General features: G+C 37.1%; 1 protein-coding gene across 6 annotated transcripts in view; it reads left to right on the top strand.

The window, feature by feature from the left end:
• The window catches only part of DCLK1 (doublecortin like kinase 1), a 354,866-nt gene that overhangs the window by 268,992 nt on the left and 71,929 nt on the right, over window positions 1–13,945 (top strand). For 4 of the 6 annotated variants that reach the window (XM_034936574.4, XM_034936575.4, XM_003826878.5 and 1 more), the window contains one exon: window positions 81–175. In XM_034936574.4, the coding sequence (XP_034792465.1) occupies window positions 81–175 (95 nt within the window). Of the gene's footprint in view, window positions 1–80; window positions 176–3,887; window positions 8,747–13,945 lie in introns of those variants that run through there. The other 2 variants (XM_034936576.3, XM_057299653.2) reach the window with 1 other exon arrangement.

Raw genomic sequence — 13,945 nt, 5'->3', positions numbered from 1 at the left:
TATTTCTTGCAGAAGATGATTTGTCATGAAAATTATTTAACGTGCCATTTTTCTCTGTGTGTGATTCTTTGTATTTCTAGTTAATGGAACCCCTGGTAGTCAGCTCTCTACTCCGCGCTCAGGCAAGTCGCCAAGCCCATCACCCACCAGCCCAGGAAGCCTGCGGAAGCAGAGGGTAAGGAAATAAGCAAGCTGCTTGTTTCAGACCTGTCTCAGCCTTGGTGCAGACAGGTACAGGTGCCAGCAAATCGTGCTGCTCGTCTCTAGGCGATATCTAAGCTAGAACAGGAGGTGACCAATGAGGGGTTGCTTATTGCTGTGGTTTAGCTAGAACTCAGGGCTTTTAGCTTCTCTGTAACCTTGTCCAAATCTTAACTCTGAGAAGAATGCACCTTTGCTACTTCACTTTTACATACTCTCCTCTTTCTGTTCTGAATGCACAGGCTTTATTAGCACTAGTTTGTAAGCCTTCTTAGTTGTGATGAGTTTGATTAGATATCACCATTAAGGGAAAGAAGAAGTGCTGTGAATGGAGGGGAGGGCCCTGGTGGAAAATTGCTTATGGTATGGATGGGGCCCCAGAGCAGCAGAGGGTCCATGAGGTAGGGGATGGGAACCTATGACACGTGCTTTTGTGGATCAAACCCACATTGAGCACCTTTTCATCACTACTTGCATTTATGGAGAATTTGGCTGAGCTTGGAGACCACAGTGAAAAAGTTACTGGAAACTGTTAGCTTCTCCACCCTAAGGAAGAGGGTGAGGGTTAGTGCTTCTTTCAGGATGGAGAGACTACTGTTCTTATCCTGTCACAACCTGTACTGTTGGTCTTTTCCAGTAATACCAAGGCAAAAATAAAAGTAGTGGGAAGGGGGCAAAGGGGGAGGTACAATGCCAAAAACGGAAGGCCCTTTATGGTCCTGATTTGAGACGCAAGGTGGGGGGAATGTACGCTCCTAGGAGGTTTCATGATGGTGCTCACTGAACACTTTAATAAGCGAGAACTCCTTGCAGTCTACTGCACTCAAACACTAGATTCTTGAGTTTGGTTTCTTTTATTATGTGTTTTAAAACAAAACTTCTGAGTTCCACAAAATTACGTGTCATCCAGGATGGAAGGCCCTCTCTTCAAGATTTCTGCACAGGTTGTGTCTTTAGGCTGCCAGATGTCTAAGAGTGTGGGGCAGGGAGATTCAGTTGGTTCCCATCTCCTTTGGAGCCTGTTGCACCAAATATCAAGTTTGGTTATCTTTCTTCACTGATTCACCTGGCATCAGGTGGAACTTGTTTTGAGCGTTTGATGAAGCCTGGGATTTGACGCCAGCTTGTCCACTAAATGGCCGTGGTATCTTAGATAAGCCTATTATCTTTTCGGGGCCTCCGTTGGAAACACAAAACAAAACAAGGAGCCTCTTTCCAGATAGAAAGCCCAATAATTCCATTCTACGTCCATTTGAGTGTTTTCACTATGGTTTCTTCTTGGCCACAGTCTAATTTGGAATTTTAAGGTGTTGGAATCATTTGTGAACAACTCCAAGAATTGGCCAAATTTATTTACTCTCCTAAAGGCCTGTCCTTGAGTGAAGGAAGAGCTGGTCGGTCATTCTTTTCTTGTGAACATCACCCAGTGAGGCGTCAATCTATAGGGACCGCCATTGGATACAGAGCAGGAAGGGCCCTCTTTCTGAGAACACTCTGTCTCTTAGAGTGTATGCTTTGGAGAGTACACCTAGCATAGAAATCTGTCTTTATTCTTTGAGCTAATTAAACTCAGATTAAAGGTTTATTGGTGTCGTTTATGCTTAGTTGTTGACATTAAGAGTGATTGGGAATTCCCGCTGCAAATGGGAGCTCCTCTCCTTGCTTGTTTATTGAGGAGACCTCCAGCTTAGGGATGTAAAGCTGTGCTCAGATGTCCCTTTCTTGGCGGAATGGGGCTAGAATTCGCTTCTTCTGCTTTCTGTATTTCCACTTCAGTATGATTTTGTCCAACTGAGGCAGAAAATTTCCATTCAGCTCTGTGGCTATTGGCTTATATAATTAACATTTCCAGCACTTGGGGAATGATTATAAGATATGGCTTTCTTATAGATTCTTCATTTTACCATTTAAACGATCAGTGCAAACACCATACTTGAGAGAAAAAAACAATCCCATTTGTTTTAGGAGGACAAAGGGTTTATACCCTCTGAAAACATTTATTGAGCACATGTTGTGAGGCAGGGCACTGGGTATATTCTAAGATGGTTCCATTTCCAAGCTTTTGAATTTAGGCCATAAATGAACCTCCCCATCCATGTGCTGTGTCAGTGCATGAAGGCATTCCCAGATGCTTTAGCCAGAGGAGCTTTCATCTTGGCATATAGGCAACTGCATCAAATAATCCCTCCCAGTTAAAATGGGCCTAGAAGATCCCTAAAAACTGATCCTGTTTCAAATTTGGTTAATGGTCTTCTCAAATGATTGGCTATACTCCTATGCAGGAAATACTGAAATAAGTGAAAGATGGCATGTGCTAAAAGAAGACACTTCAAAGAATAAATTAACTCTTTTTACTGCAGATTGGAAAACAGTAGCTACTTCTATTTTTTCCTTCTGTGTTGCCTAGCAACATGGCCAAGAAAATGAGTTGACTGCCCCCACCCCAACACACACACACACACACACACACACACACACGCACACACGCGTGCCTTGCCCCCATTTTAAAATACAGGAACATGAGCTGTTTTCTCAAAAGGAAGGTTGAGACATTTGACTGGTTTCTTTACAAATAAGAAAATCTAGTTTTTACTTATATTAATTACAAAATTTGATCAGCTTTTTTTCTTCTGTTAAAATCACATTTTTATGTTACCTCTTTTGACATTTTGGAATACTCTTATACAATGAAAACCTGCATGCCAGACATTTCTCTTCATAAGCATATTCGTGGCAATGTACCAAGTAACCTATTTTTCCGAAGCAGAGTTATTTAAGTTGCTGTCTACAGGCATTTGACTGGTCACAGAAGCAGAGCCTGGAGACTCTTTTCCCACTCATGAACTTTTTTTGGTCCCATTTCTTAATCCATCAGGAAGAAATGTGTTGTGTTATGTAGGCTGAATGAAGCTCCCCATTATACTCCCACATCACTGACTTTTGTAGATTATCTGATCAGTCAGATGATGTGAGGAGTGGGTGGTACAAAACCGGAGAAAAGCCAACTCTAGACGCTCTCTGCAGATCTGAGCTGGTTGCCTGGCTACCAACCGAGATCTAGTAGCAGGAAGGGGAGGTAGGAAAGGAGAGAGGAGGTGATGAGTGAGTGGTCGGTTGGAGAACAGGGAAAGAACATTAGGAAGGGATTTGGGGTGAGGTGGGTTAATTTTACACGCTTTCTGTCATCCAAACATAATATTTTGAGAAAGCAATGCTTTCTTGGGTTTTATGCTACATGCAACTACAACATTTGAGTTGCTGCTCTGGGACCAGAATTTGCTGAACGCCATTTGGGCCTCCTGATAAATTATTTTATTGTGAGGTAAGCATGTTCCTTTTCTACCAAGAATGGGAAGGAAATGGTCAAGGAAGAATTGCCTAGTCACATAGTAGTGGAGTTGACCTTTACAGACCTCAGGGGCTATGCAACTCAACAGGCATCAAGGAAGGCAAAAGATTATGAGTAGACCAAGAGGCATTTTCTTGCCAATAAGGCGAAACTAGCACCATTTTGTTTATTTAGATGGTTTCTCTATTATTATGTTTCCTCCTAATCCAAGTTGGTGACTTGAAAAGGTCTAATAATAGTAGAAGCTGGGGATGCCCATTCAGTGCTGCTCTCACGAGAGCCACAGGGCACCCAAGAAAGCCGAGTAAACAAATCTATACTGCCCTTCATCTTGCAGGACCTGTACCGCCCCCTCTCTTCGGATGACTTGGATTCAGTAGGAGACTCAGTGTAAAAGAAACAATGGAGCAATGTATATGGTTTGTGATTGGGTGAAGGTTTCACATTTCCGAAGCAAAAGTCTAACAGCAAAATACACAAAAGAGTTTTGCATACCTTGAAATGATAAAAGACCAAATCATCCAAAAGTAAATATGTATGCATTTTGTTTTCATGATGTTCAACCTTGAAATTGAGAGATTTAAAAAAATATCTCCCACATGGATTTGATTGGGGAGAGTCTGAACACAAAATGCTGAGATTTTTGTACAGGGCCTGGCTCTAGATGAATTTCATACACGGACCCAATATTGAGTACAAGAACACACTAACCATGTGGCAATATAGAGCCAGAATTTCTGTAGATGGAGTTTTCTTCTTAATTATAAGTAGACATAGAGATATAATTTTTCTGTACTTTCTGTAAAGCATATTAAAACGGCACTAGCAGGCATATTTTTTCTAAAGGTTATATTGTTTTTAAAATTTGAATTGCTTGGTTTTTAGAGGTACTTTTATTACAAAATAATAAAAACGCTTGGGTAGATTTTTTTTCTCCCTAGACAGTAGAAAAAGCTACTTACTGTTTTGTGGGTTAGTACATCCGAGAGAAAAAGAAAAATTATGACAACGACACATCTCATAAAGACTCTAAAGTTAGGCTTTAGGAACTTGCCTTGTTTTTGTTGTCAAGTAAATTTTATTTTTTAAAGTTATTTTATTAGAAACAATATAAATTTAGCTTAAGCTATATGCCAATATGAAGAACTTGGCCAATGGCATTGCTATAGATTGTATAATTTTTTCTTACAATCATATACATAATTTTTTAAATGTGTAAAAACTAAAGCTGGGATTTTTTTTTTTTCCATACAGACCTAAAAAAAATTGTATCTGGACTTTTTCCAAGAAATCCATTTGAAAAGCAAAATTCACTTAAATGGTGCTGTATAAATCAGGCCCAGAGTATCCAAATCTCCACTCTGAAAAATTCTCAATCTTGCTGGTGTTTTGGAAATTTTCATATGCAAAACTCCTTTTGTGTTAAACCAATTAAGTCTATGATTATAACCCATTGTTAAACATTAACCTACTAATTCTGCTCTTCTAGTCCTCTATTTTAAAAATTATAGTCGGCTTTGCTTAAACATAAAATAATGATTTTAAAGTCTGAATGTTAAAAATTAATTTAATGTGTATGGTCTATTGTATTTAAGCCATATCCTAGTGGTCATTTACTTTTACTAGTTCAAACACTAACAGTTTAAGACTTGTGAAGCATGGTTTTGATATTCTCCAGGCTTGACATATCTCAGTAGGTGATAAATTAAAAATGTTTGATGCCATTTGGAGGCTTTTACATGATTTTTTTTTCAAATTTTACTTGAAAACAATTTTTAAATGTTTTATTCAAGATGGAGAGAAATTCAGTTGTCACACGCGGTTTTAAATGTTATTGATTTATCTCCCTGATAAATTGTTCAACTAGCAAATTTTACCATCTGGTTTATAGTTACATATGTTACCATCTCACTTTACAAGTGAATAAAATATTCCAACCAAAAGAAGAAGAAGAAGAAGAAAAAACGTCCAGGCAATCTAACAGCATTTGAAAACTTAGCCCTGTAATAATTAGTGCCTCATTATGCTGTCTGTTGGAGAGAAAGACACTTCTCTGGCAGGTTATTCAAGAGCTGCAAACTGAACCATTCCATCTTGAAAGAACAGTTCATAATAATACCTGTTCCAGACTTCAGGTTTTAAAACTGTTTCCAATAGAAATGACCAGAGACTCCTGCTGAGATCAAAAGGCTGCTTTATTTTAGCTGAAACAGTAAACATCTGTGAGGTTGCCTATGCTGGTGTCTGTTTTAGTTATGTCTTTGTAAAATGCATTACTTAATACAGTTGGGTCCATAAAAGATTAGTATGTATTTGACTAAACTGCCAAAAATACAAAGAAAGCAGTGGAACAGTTACTTTAAAACTGGTGGGGTCAGATGGTCCAGAACAAAAATAAATTCCAATAATTTTAACTTCCCTGCACTGTCAATCTTATGGACAACTACTGCTAGAAAGGTCCAATAAGTGCTATTTGTTCTAAGTGGTAGATATTGCCAATTGATATAGAGCCCGTGGCTTTGTTTAGACAGGGCAAAAAGAAACTGGACTTGTACTAATTGCCGATAGATATCATGGCCAACTTTCCATTCAAGCAGTTCCAAGGGAAGTGCTTTCCACAGCATTTAATCTCTTGAACATATGACTTCTATTAAAGGACTGTTCAGGGGCTATATATATCATTTACTTTTTGAAAGTAAAGTCCCTCAGAGATTGAAACAGCACACCATTTATAGTCTTTGAGATCTCTTTTTATGCAAAACATAATTCTATTAAACTAAAGCAGAAATAAAAATTTCTTAGCAACAAACCCAGAAGTTTTCAGTTCATTGGTGGAACAGAATTGGTGATTTATAGGCACTTATGATTGAGTTACTTATAGAATTCTTTATAAAAAAAATTCGGCAATGAATTTTTAAATTGTTCTACTGAGCAGGGAATGCTTCAGCAAAAGCCATGCAGTTTTGTCCTAATGATAATCCTTAAATGCGCTCTGAAGACATCGTGCTGTAGTTCAAAGTTCGATACTTTTTCACTTGCACTCACTTTTTTCTTAGATGTAGACATTGTAGAAAAAGATATTAGGAATATTTCCCTGCTTTCAGCATTTTAGAAGTGCAAAAGTTAAAAATATATAAAGTATGAAGTTCAGTGTGAACTCAAAAGACTATAGTTCTGAAAGCCACATGGTGTGTTTTTGTCTTGTTTAATCAACTAGGCAGGGGGAAAAATCTAGACAGTTTCTGTACTGCCATAGAATTTTAAGAAGTGTCAGGTTCTCTCATCTGTATACATCCCTGTGCACATATATTGGCTCATCTAAGTGTTAAGAACCCAAAAAACATTTTCTAAAACCATTTGAACCAGCGCTAATGTACTATATATATATATATACCCTACATAACCAGCCAGGGAATTTCCAACACATGCCCTGAAGATCTATACATGATTGGGCTCTTTTTCTTTCTTTCTTTTTTTTGCTTAAAAACAATGAAATGTGCAAGTCAGATTTCTTAATGAAAGTGAATGAATATATAGAATAATATTCCTGAAAATTCCACATATTTTAATTCTTGGACTGCTAAATTTTTCATATGTGGCCATATATCTATACAGGTGTTTGGGTGTTTATGTAAATTTGCCAGGCTTGGTGTGTATGTGGGTATGCTTCTGTAAGTATCTGTGTATGTGTATAAACCATCAACAGTAAAGTATAGTATTTGTGATACAGCCTTATAAGTTACTGGCTCTTGTGGAATTATACATAAAATCTTCATGTAATAAAGTGTTACTCTGTGACATATTAGTTGGGGCATGTTTAAATTAAAAAGCAGTTTGCTCAACTGGTATGGCAAATGGTTCAAAATATTCAGATATACTGATTTATAAAAAAATTGAAATTCAGCTAAATCCAATATTGTGTTAACTATTAAATATAAGTAACATTAATGTTTATATTGATATATCTTTGTTTTCAATTATTAACAAGATCGAATACTATGATTTTTTTCTATTGTGTGTGTATGGATGGCTTGTAGTGGTTGCCAATCACTATACTCTAAAAAAATGAAACATTGATACAGTTGCAGATTGTCAAGTGTAATGTTGGAACATAAATAGAAGAAAATCCAGAGTATATTTGATATGAAGTAAGTTTAATAACAAAGCCAGATAACCTGTAAGGCGATTCTGTATGTTCTTTCAAAACTCTAAACTGTTGACAAATTTTGAATATACTTGCTGTATGTGTGTATATATCTACATAAATATATACACACTTGAAAGTGTTAATTGAATGAATTTACTATATATGCATACATTTGCTCATTTATGCATATTTGCATTAACCTTGCTACCATCTCTATTTGTGCATGTTAGTGTCAACTGTCTTTGATTGAAATATTGCACAGAGGCATAGTGTGAAAAATAGAGATACACTGAATTCAATATACCAATTGCCTGATATAGTGTGTTGTACTGTCAGTTGAAAAATATTTGTAATTTTGTGCCTGTTATGCATGTGGAAAAAAGAGGAAATCAGAGGCCCTCACTATAATTTTTAAGGGTGCATGACATATGATGTCTTTAAAATGTGGTTCATTTTAGTAGATTATGGATAAATTCCAAGATAGTATAAATGATGCATGTAATACCTGAGTGTTTGTATTATATATGGCCACAAAATGTTTTTGAAGCCAGGGTAGTAGATATCTAAAAGTTATAGGCAAAGAAGTATGAAAGTTAACTTTCTGTGATGTGTTTTTGGGGAGTTGATACTCATCAGTAAGCAAGGAATTGAGTTTATTTTTTCTAAGAACTCTTTACTTTGAAATATATTATGAATGTTGTAAATTTGGATAACATTTTTATAAAGAGGTTACATACTTTCTGCTCACAGTTTCAGTTGATTGGATGTGTATTCTCTTTAAAAAAAACATTTTGTGTTAAAACATTTGACACAGCAATATATTTTTTAAATCCATCAACTAAGTCCATCAGCAGAGCTTTATAGAGCTAAGGGTTGACAAAATGTTTCATTGAACTACCCAATTTTGAAAGTTCAGTTACTTTGTGCTGTGGTTTCATTGTAAAATGTTGTACCTTGTGTTTCACACTGGACCATGTTATTCCTCTTGAAGTTAACTTTGTGACACTTACCACCTTAGAATAACTATATAATAAACAGGAAAAACTGCCTATGTTGTTCAGTGAGTTTCTTTCAGAAAATTTGATAAGTAGACACTGAAATTGAAATGACCACGTGTGGGATAAGGGTGACCTTCACAATCACGTGTATGGCATTCTTCTGTTGTAATTAGCGTCAACGAGTGATATTTGAGAGACTGCAGAATGGTACCACATAACGTCTAAAGTATAAAATGCTGACAGTAATAACAAAATAAGATTATTTGATGAAAAATTCTGTTTCAGGTAGTTGCATTAAAATCAGGACTCTACCTTCCTTTCAGGGTTGCCTTAAAGGAGGAATTTGTCAGACATATCGATAACTCATTGAGGAGAAGAAATTAAGATGCAGTTTTAAAACCACTAATGGTGTCCTAGGCTTGAAGGCATTTTTCCCAAGGTGATCTAATTTGCAGGGGAAAAAATGTGCATGTGTATGTAAGCATGTCTGTGTGTGTATTTATACAAGCTATTTCTTTTAAAATCACTGGATAAATATATAGTTTTAAAAATAAAGTTAATTAAAATAATGATAATAAAATACTTGACTCTAACTCAGAACAAAAATCATAATATATTTCATTTCCAAAAGGATAGAAAAGGATGTTAAAGAGGATAGGAAATTCTGCTGACCAAGCTAGAAAAAATATATACATATTTTTCTGAGACAGAGTCTTGCTCTGTTGCCGAGGCTGGAGTGCAGTGGTGCGATCTTGGCTCACTGCAACCTCCGCCTTCTGGGTTCAAGCGGTTCTTGTGCCCCAGCCTCCTGAGTAGCTAGAATTACAGGTGTGTACCACCTCATGCAGCTAATTTTTGTATTTTTAGTAGAGACAGGGTTTCGCCATGTTGGCCAGGCTGTTCTCGAACTCCTGACCTCAAGTGATCCACCCACCTCAGCCTCCCAAAGTGCTGGGATTATAGGTGTGAGCCACTGTACCCAGACGAAAAAATATTTTATATTGCAATTACCATTTAAGTTCCAAATTCTGGTTTTAAATCTAACATTTTTACTAGTTTTACTTTAATCTTCGAATTACATTAACTTTAATTGGTTCTCTTTATTATTTCCATGATAAATGTCCACAGCAATGATCACAGCAAAATATAATCCATGTCCATAGCAATAATCATTGGAAGGAATGTTTCCAAATTTATAAAAATTTCAAATTGTAGTTGCAGTTTCTTAATATAACCAGAGTTTAACATAAAATGTAGCAGGTGCCTAGAAGACTAGTGAGCTCCCTTCATTACAGGTTGGGAATCCCATTTGAGGAGTAAATCATGGAGGGAATTATTCTATCCAGAGGAAATACAGTGGATGACTTCCTGGGCTGCTTCCAAACTACGATTTCATGAAGGGTGTAACTCATGAGAGGAGGCTTGTGACTACCCAATGACACAAGTCTCCTTGGGACAAATGGTTCAGATTATCAATTTATAGATCTTGGCTTGCATGAGTATAGTGATTGGACAATTGAGGCCAGAAAAACTACCCAATACAACAAACGGTACAGATCTAGTTGTAACTAAGTGCATTTGTCTTTGAAATCTTGGCTCTCGTGGTTTCACTAACATAGCCATAACACCACTGTTTCCATTCGCGTTTTCTCCTCCTTTCAGTAAACCAACTTCATGAGTAACAGTTTTCTAGTCTTTTGAAAAAAATTATCCAAATCTTTATGATAACATTTTACATTTTTCAGTATTCATTCTTACTTATGCTCATGCTTATCTGTGCCATAAACTTTATTTAGGCTGAACGTACTACTATGAAGATTGCAGACAAAGGAATTTGGAAAAAGCAGTTCCTTTGTGCCTTGTTTCAAATAGTGGAGCCTTATTAGTAATTGCAGAGTGATGCCTTCAACTTATTGTTCTATACCCAGTTGGGAAATAAATAAATGTATGGCTTTTCTGTATCATATAGAATTCTGTGGGTTTCAAGCTCTCTACACCAAGATTATTATTTAATTTTGTTAGAGATTATCTTTAGAGCTTCTGTGGATCTAAAGTCAAGATCACCAAGACAACTGTTTGAGTTTGTTAAAAATGTATTGCTTGTGTTTCCTTTATAAGATTGATTCAGAAATCATATGACAGTGATAACTTGATTTCTAAATTATTTTTAACCATTTTTCAAATCAATATCAACTCAGTAAGGTAATAATTGTATGCCAAGATAAAATGTGAAGTGGAAATGGTGCAATTATCCAGCCAAAGCTAAAGTTGTGTGGTGAGATTTTTCTACCTTGATTAGATCAATTCTCTTAATTGGATATTTTCAAGACCTTTATGCAGCATGGACCCCAGCTGAGTGACAACATTAATACAAATGGCAAGAGTAACTCACACCATTTAAAGTGAACTCTTTTCCACTACACAGTCATCAGATACATCTTGATAAAATGTGGTTAGGGTTGTTATGTCAGCTTTCTCACTTACTTCAAAAAGTGTGATATGTTCTCCATCTGTTATATGATCCCAAGCTCAATAGCTACACTTAGGGTGTGTTCTTACTTAGGGCAGTGCTTTTATGAAGGTGTGCCATAAAAGCATCCAGGTGCCAGCAACCTGCCCAAATGGTTCCCATTAAATCTGCTTGGGGGTGATGACATTTCAAATGTCACAACATCTCTCAGAGCAGCTAATTGCCCTAAATTCTAAAATAACTGTACGTTTTGTACTGTACACCCAGATGCCTTGGAATTAGCGAATTGAAGCAAACATAAAATCTTGTTGGCATGTGGACTATAAAATGGTTTATCTGCTCAGAAAAACCAAAAAGGTAAATTGATTTCATTTACAAGCAATGAAAAAATATAGGTGGGCTTTTCAGCATCCGTTGGTTGTAAACAAAGGCTGGTTAATCTCATTAAGTTAATTCTAAAGAGCAAGCACTTACACATTTTGCCTTTACTATGTTTGAAATCCTTTCGTTGGACTTATGGATAATAATAGAAATGTTCCAGCAGGGTCTGAGTTAGTCTATTTAGGTGGTTTAGTGAAGAATTGGTGGATTACCCAAAGAGCCATCCTGATTACTGAAATGGCTTCAACTGGGAGACAGAGCAAAAACATTAGGAGACCAGATCAGAATCTAAAAGATAACAGACTGGAAGGATATTAATGTAATAAAGATGACATTTAACGTGAGGAAATGTGAAGTCCTGGACTTGGCCCAGGACAACCTTTCAAACACACACCAGGGAGACATGACATAGCTGTGGGCTCATTGTAAAGGTGAAATGCTATGGCCTCATCCACATAAGCCAATAAGATGTTGAAGTGAATTAATATTCTATTCATGAGAAAGAAAACCCTATCCTTCTCTGCTTTGTGCTAGTCAGAGCACACCCAGAATATTGCATTCACTTTCAAGCACCAGGTTTTTTTTTGTTTTTGGAGAGACAGGGTTTCACTATGTTGCCCAGGGTGGTCTTGAATTTGTGGGCTCAAGCAAGCCTCCTGCCTCAGCCTCCCAAAGTGCTTGGAAGACACAGACGGAGACCAGTAGCTATTTTCAAACACCTAAAAGCACTGTCATGTGAAAAGTGGATTAGACCTGTACTGGGCAACTCTAGAAATCAGAGATAGGACCAATAAATGGAAAACATAGAGGGACATAATTTCAACATAACTTACAGAAGAACTTCCTTTTTTTTTTTTGAGATGGAGTCTCACTCAGTCGCCCAGGCTGGAGTGCAGTGGCGTGATCTCGGCTCACTGCAAGCTCCGCCTCCTGGATTCACGCCATTCTCCTGCCTCAGCCTCTCGAGTAGCTGGGACTACAGACACCCGCCACCACACCCGGCTAATTTTTTTTTGTATTTTTAGCAGGAGAACTTCCTTTATTTTGCCTCCTATTAATGATGAAGGGCTGCCTCAGGAAGTAGTATGTTCAGTACTAGAAGTATTTGGACAGAGGCCATCTGACCACCCACTGGAATTTCTGTAGGGGGCATTTGGTCTCTGAATGGAAGTGGGGCAGAATAGGTAATATTTAAGGTCCATCCCAACCCCCCAAACTCTTTGAATCAGCGAATGGTCACCATCTTGGAAAAGTATTTAGTATTAACTATCTTACTTCTTTGGGAAAAAAGAGATAATACTATTAGAAGTTTAATACATTTATTTTACTGCCTTTGAGCATAATAAATAAAATGAAAGCTTTCCATTTTCAGAGAACTCTGTATGTCCGTAAGTATGTTTTTCTCTTGACTGCCCATCATCTGTTACTCTCAAGCAGCAGAAAATTTGAAATGACTTGGGATACATTTTCAGAAACACAAAAATACAGTTGTAACATTGAAAATAAGCAGTTATAAACATAAGCAAACTTGTGTTAACCCTACTTTTTTTTCCTTTTTTTTTTTTCTACCAGAGCCTAAAATCCTTGAGAGATTTTTGTTCAGAAAGCAGAGAAAACCCAGCTGGCATTGTGACAAGCATTCAGGGATCAGCCATTTGGTGGCACTGTTAAATCCAATTCATTAGTTGATAAGGCGGTTGAGTGAATAATAGCCCACAAGTTTATAGAATGTTACAGTTTAAAAGATGTTTTCATGTACTATGGGTCAGAGCTCTGTATCGAGTACCTGATGTTCTTACTAAAAGAACAAGCTTTTGGGACTGAGTGTCTAAATTGTGAACATCTTTGCTAGGAAACATGCTACTGCTCTATTAATTTGGTGAAAGAATGTGTCTTTGTATTCTAAATTTAAAACACCACGTGACAAGGCAGCACCTGCCAGCCTAAACCACACCATGTGTCTCCATTATGAAATACCATTTGTGCTGCTGCTGGAAGAAATTCAAGGTCCAGAAAGCCCAGAAGAGAAGGTCTACATTGTAGACATTTACTTAGTGCTTTTCTGTTTGGAACACCATTATGTCTGCAGCAAAAACAATGACCCAGAGGATGAAGGATCTCACTGTTCTGGAAAACACACACCTTCCCCTCAAATGTGGTTATGTTTATTTTCTTCAGTTATTGACATAATAAATCTGCCTTGTGTCAGCCTCATACTGCAATATTATAAACACAAGGTTTTCACAAAAAGATGTCCATCCATAAAAGTCAGCAGAGGGTGGCTTAGAAGCTCCTACATTTATAGTCCCTTCCACAGAGTGGGTTATGGGTACATAGTGTCACACTAAGAAAAACTCTGTGTCAAGGTGACAATCTCAATCCGTTTTTGTAGCCTGACA

This window comes from Pan paniscus, chromosome 14, assembly GCF_029289425.2.
Source record: "Pan paniscus chromosome 14, NHGRI_mPanPan1-v2.0_pri, whole genome shotgun sequence".
Taxonomy (NCBI): Eukaryota; Metazoa; Chordata; class Mammalia; order Primates; family Hominidae; genus Pan; species Pan paniscus.
Note: the sequence above shows the minus strand (reverse complement) of the source record. Positions and strands in the feature narration are given on the sequence as shown.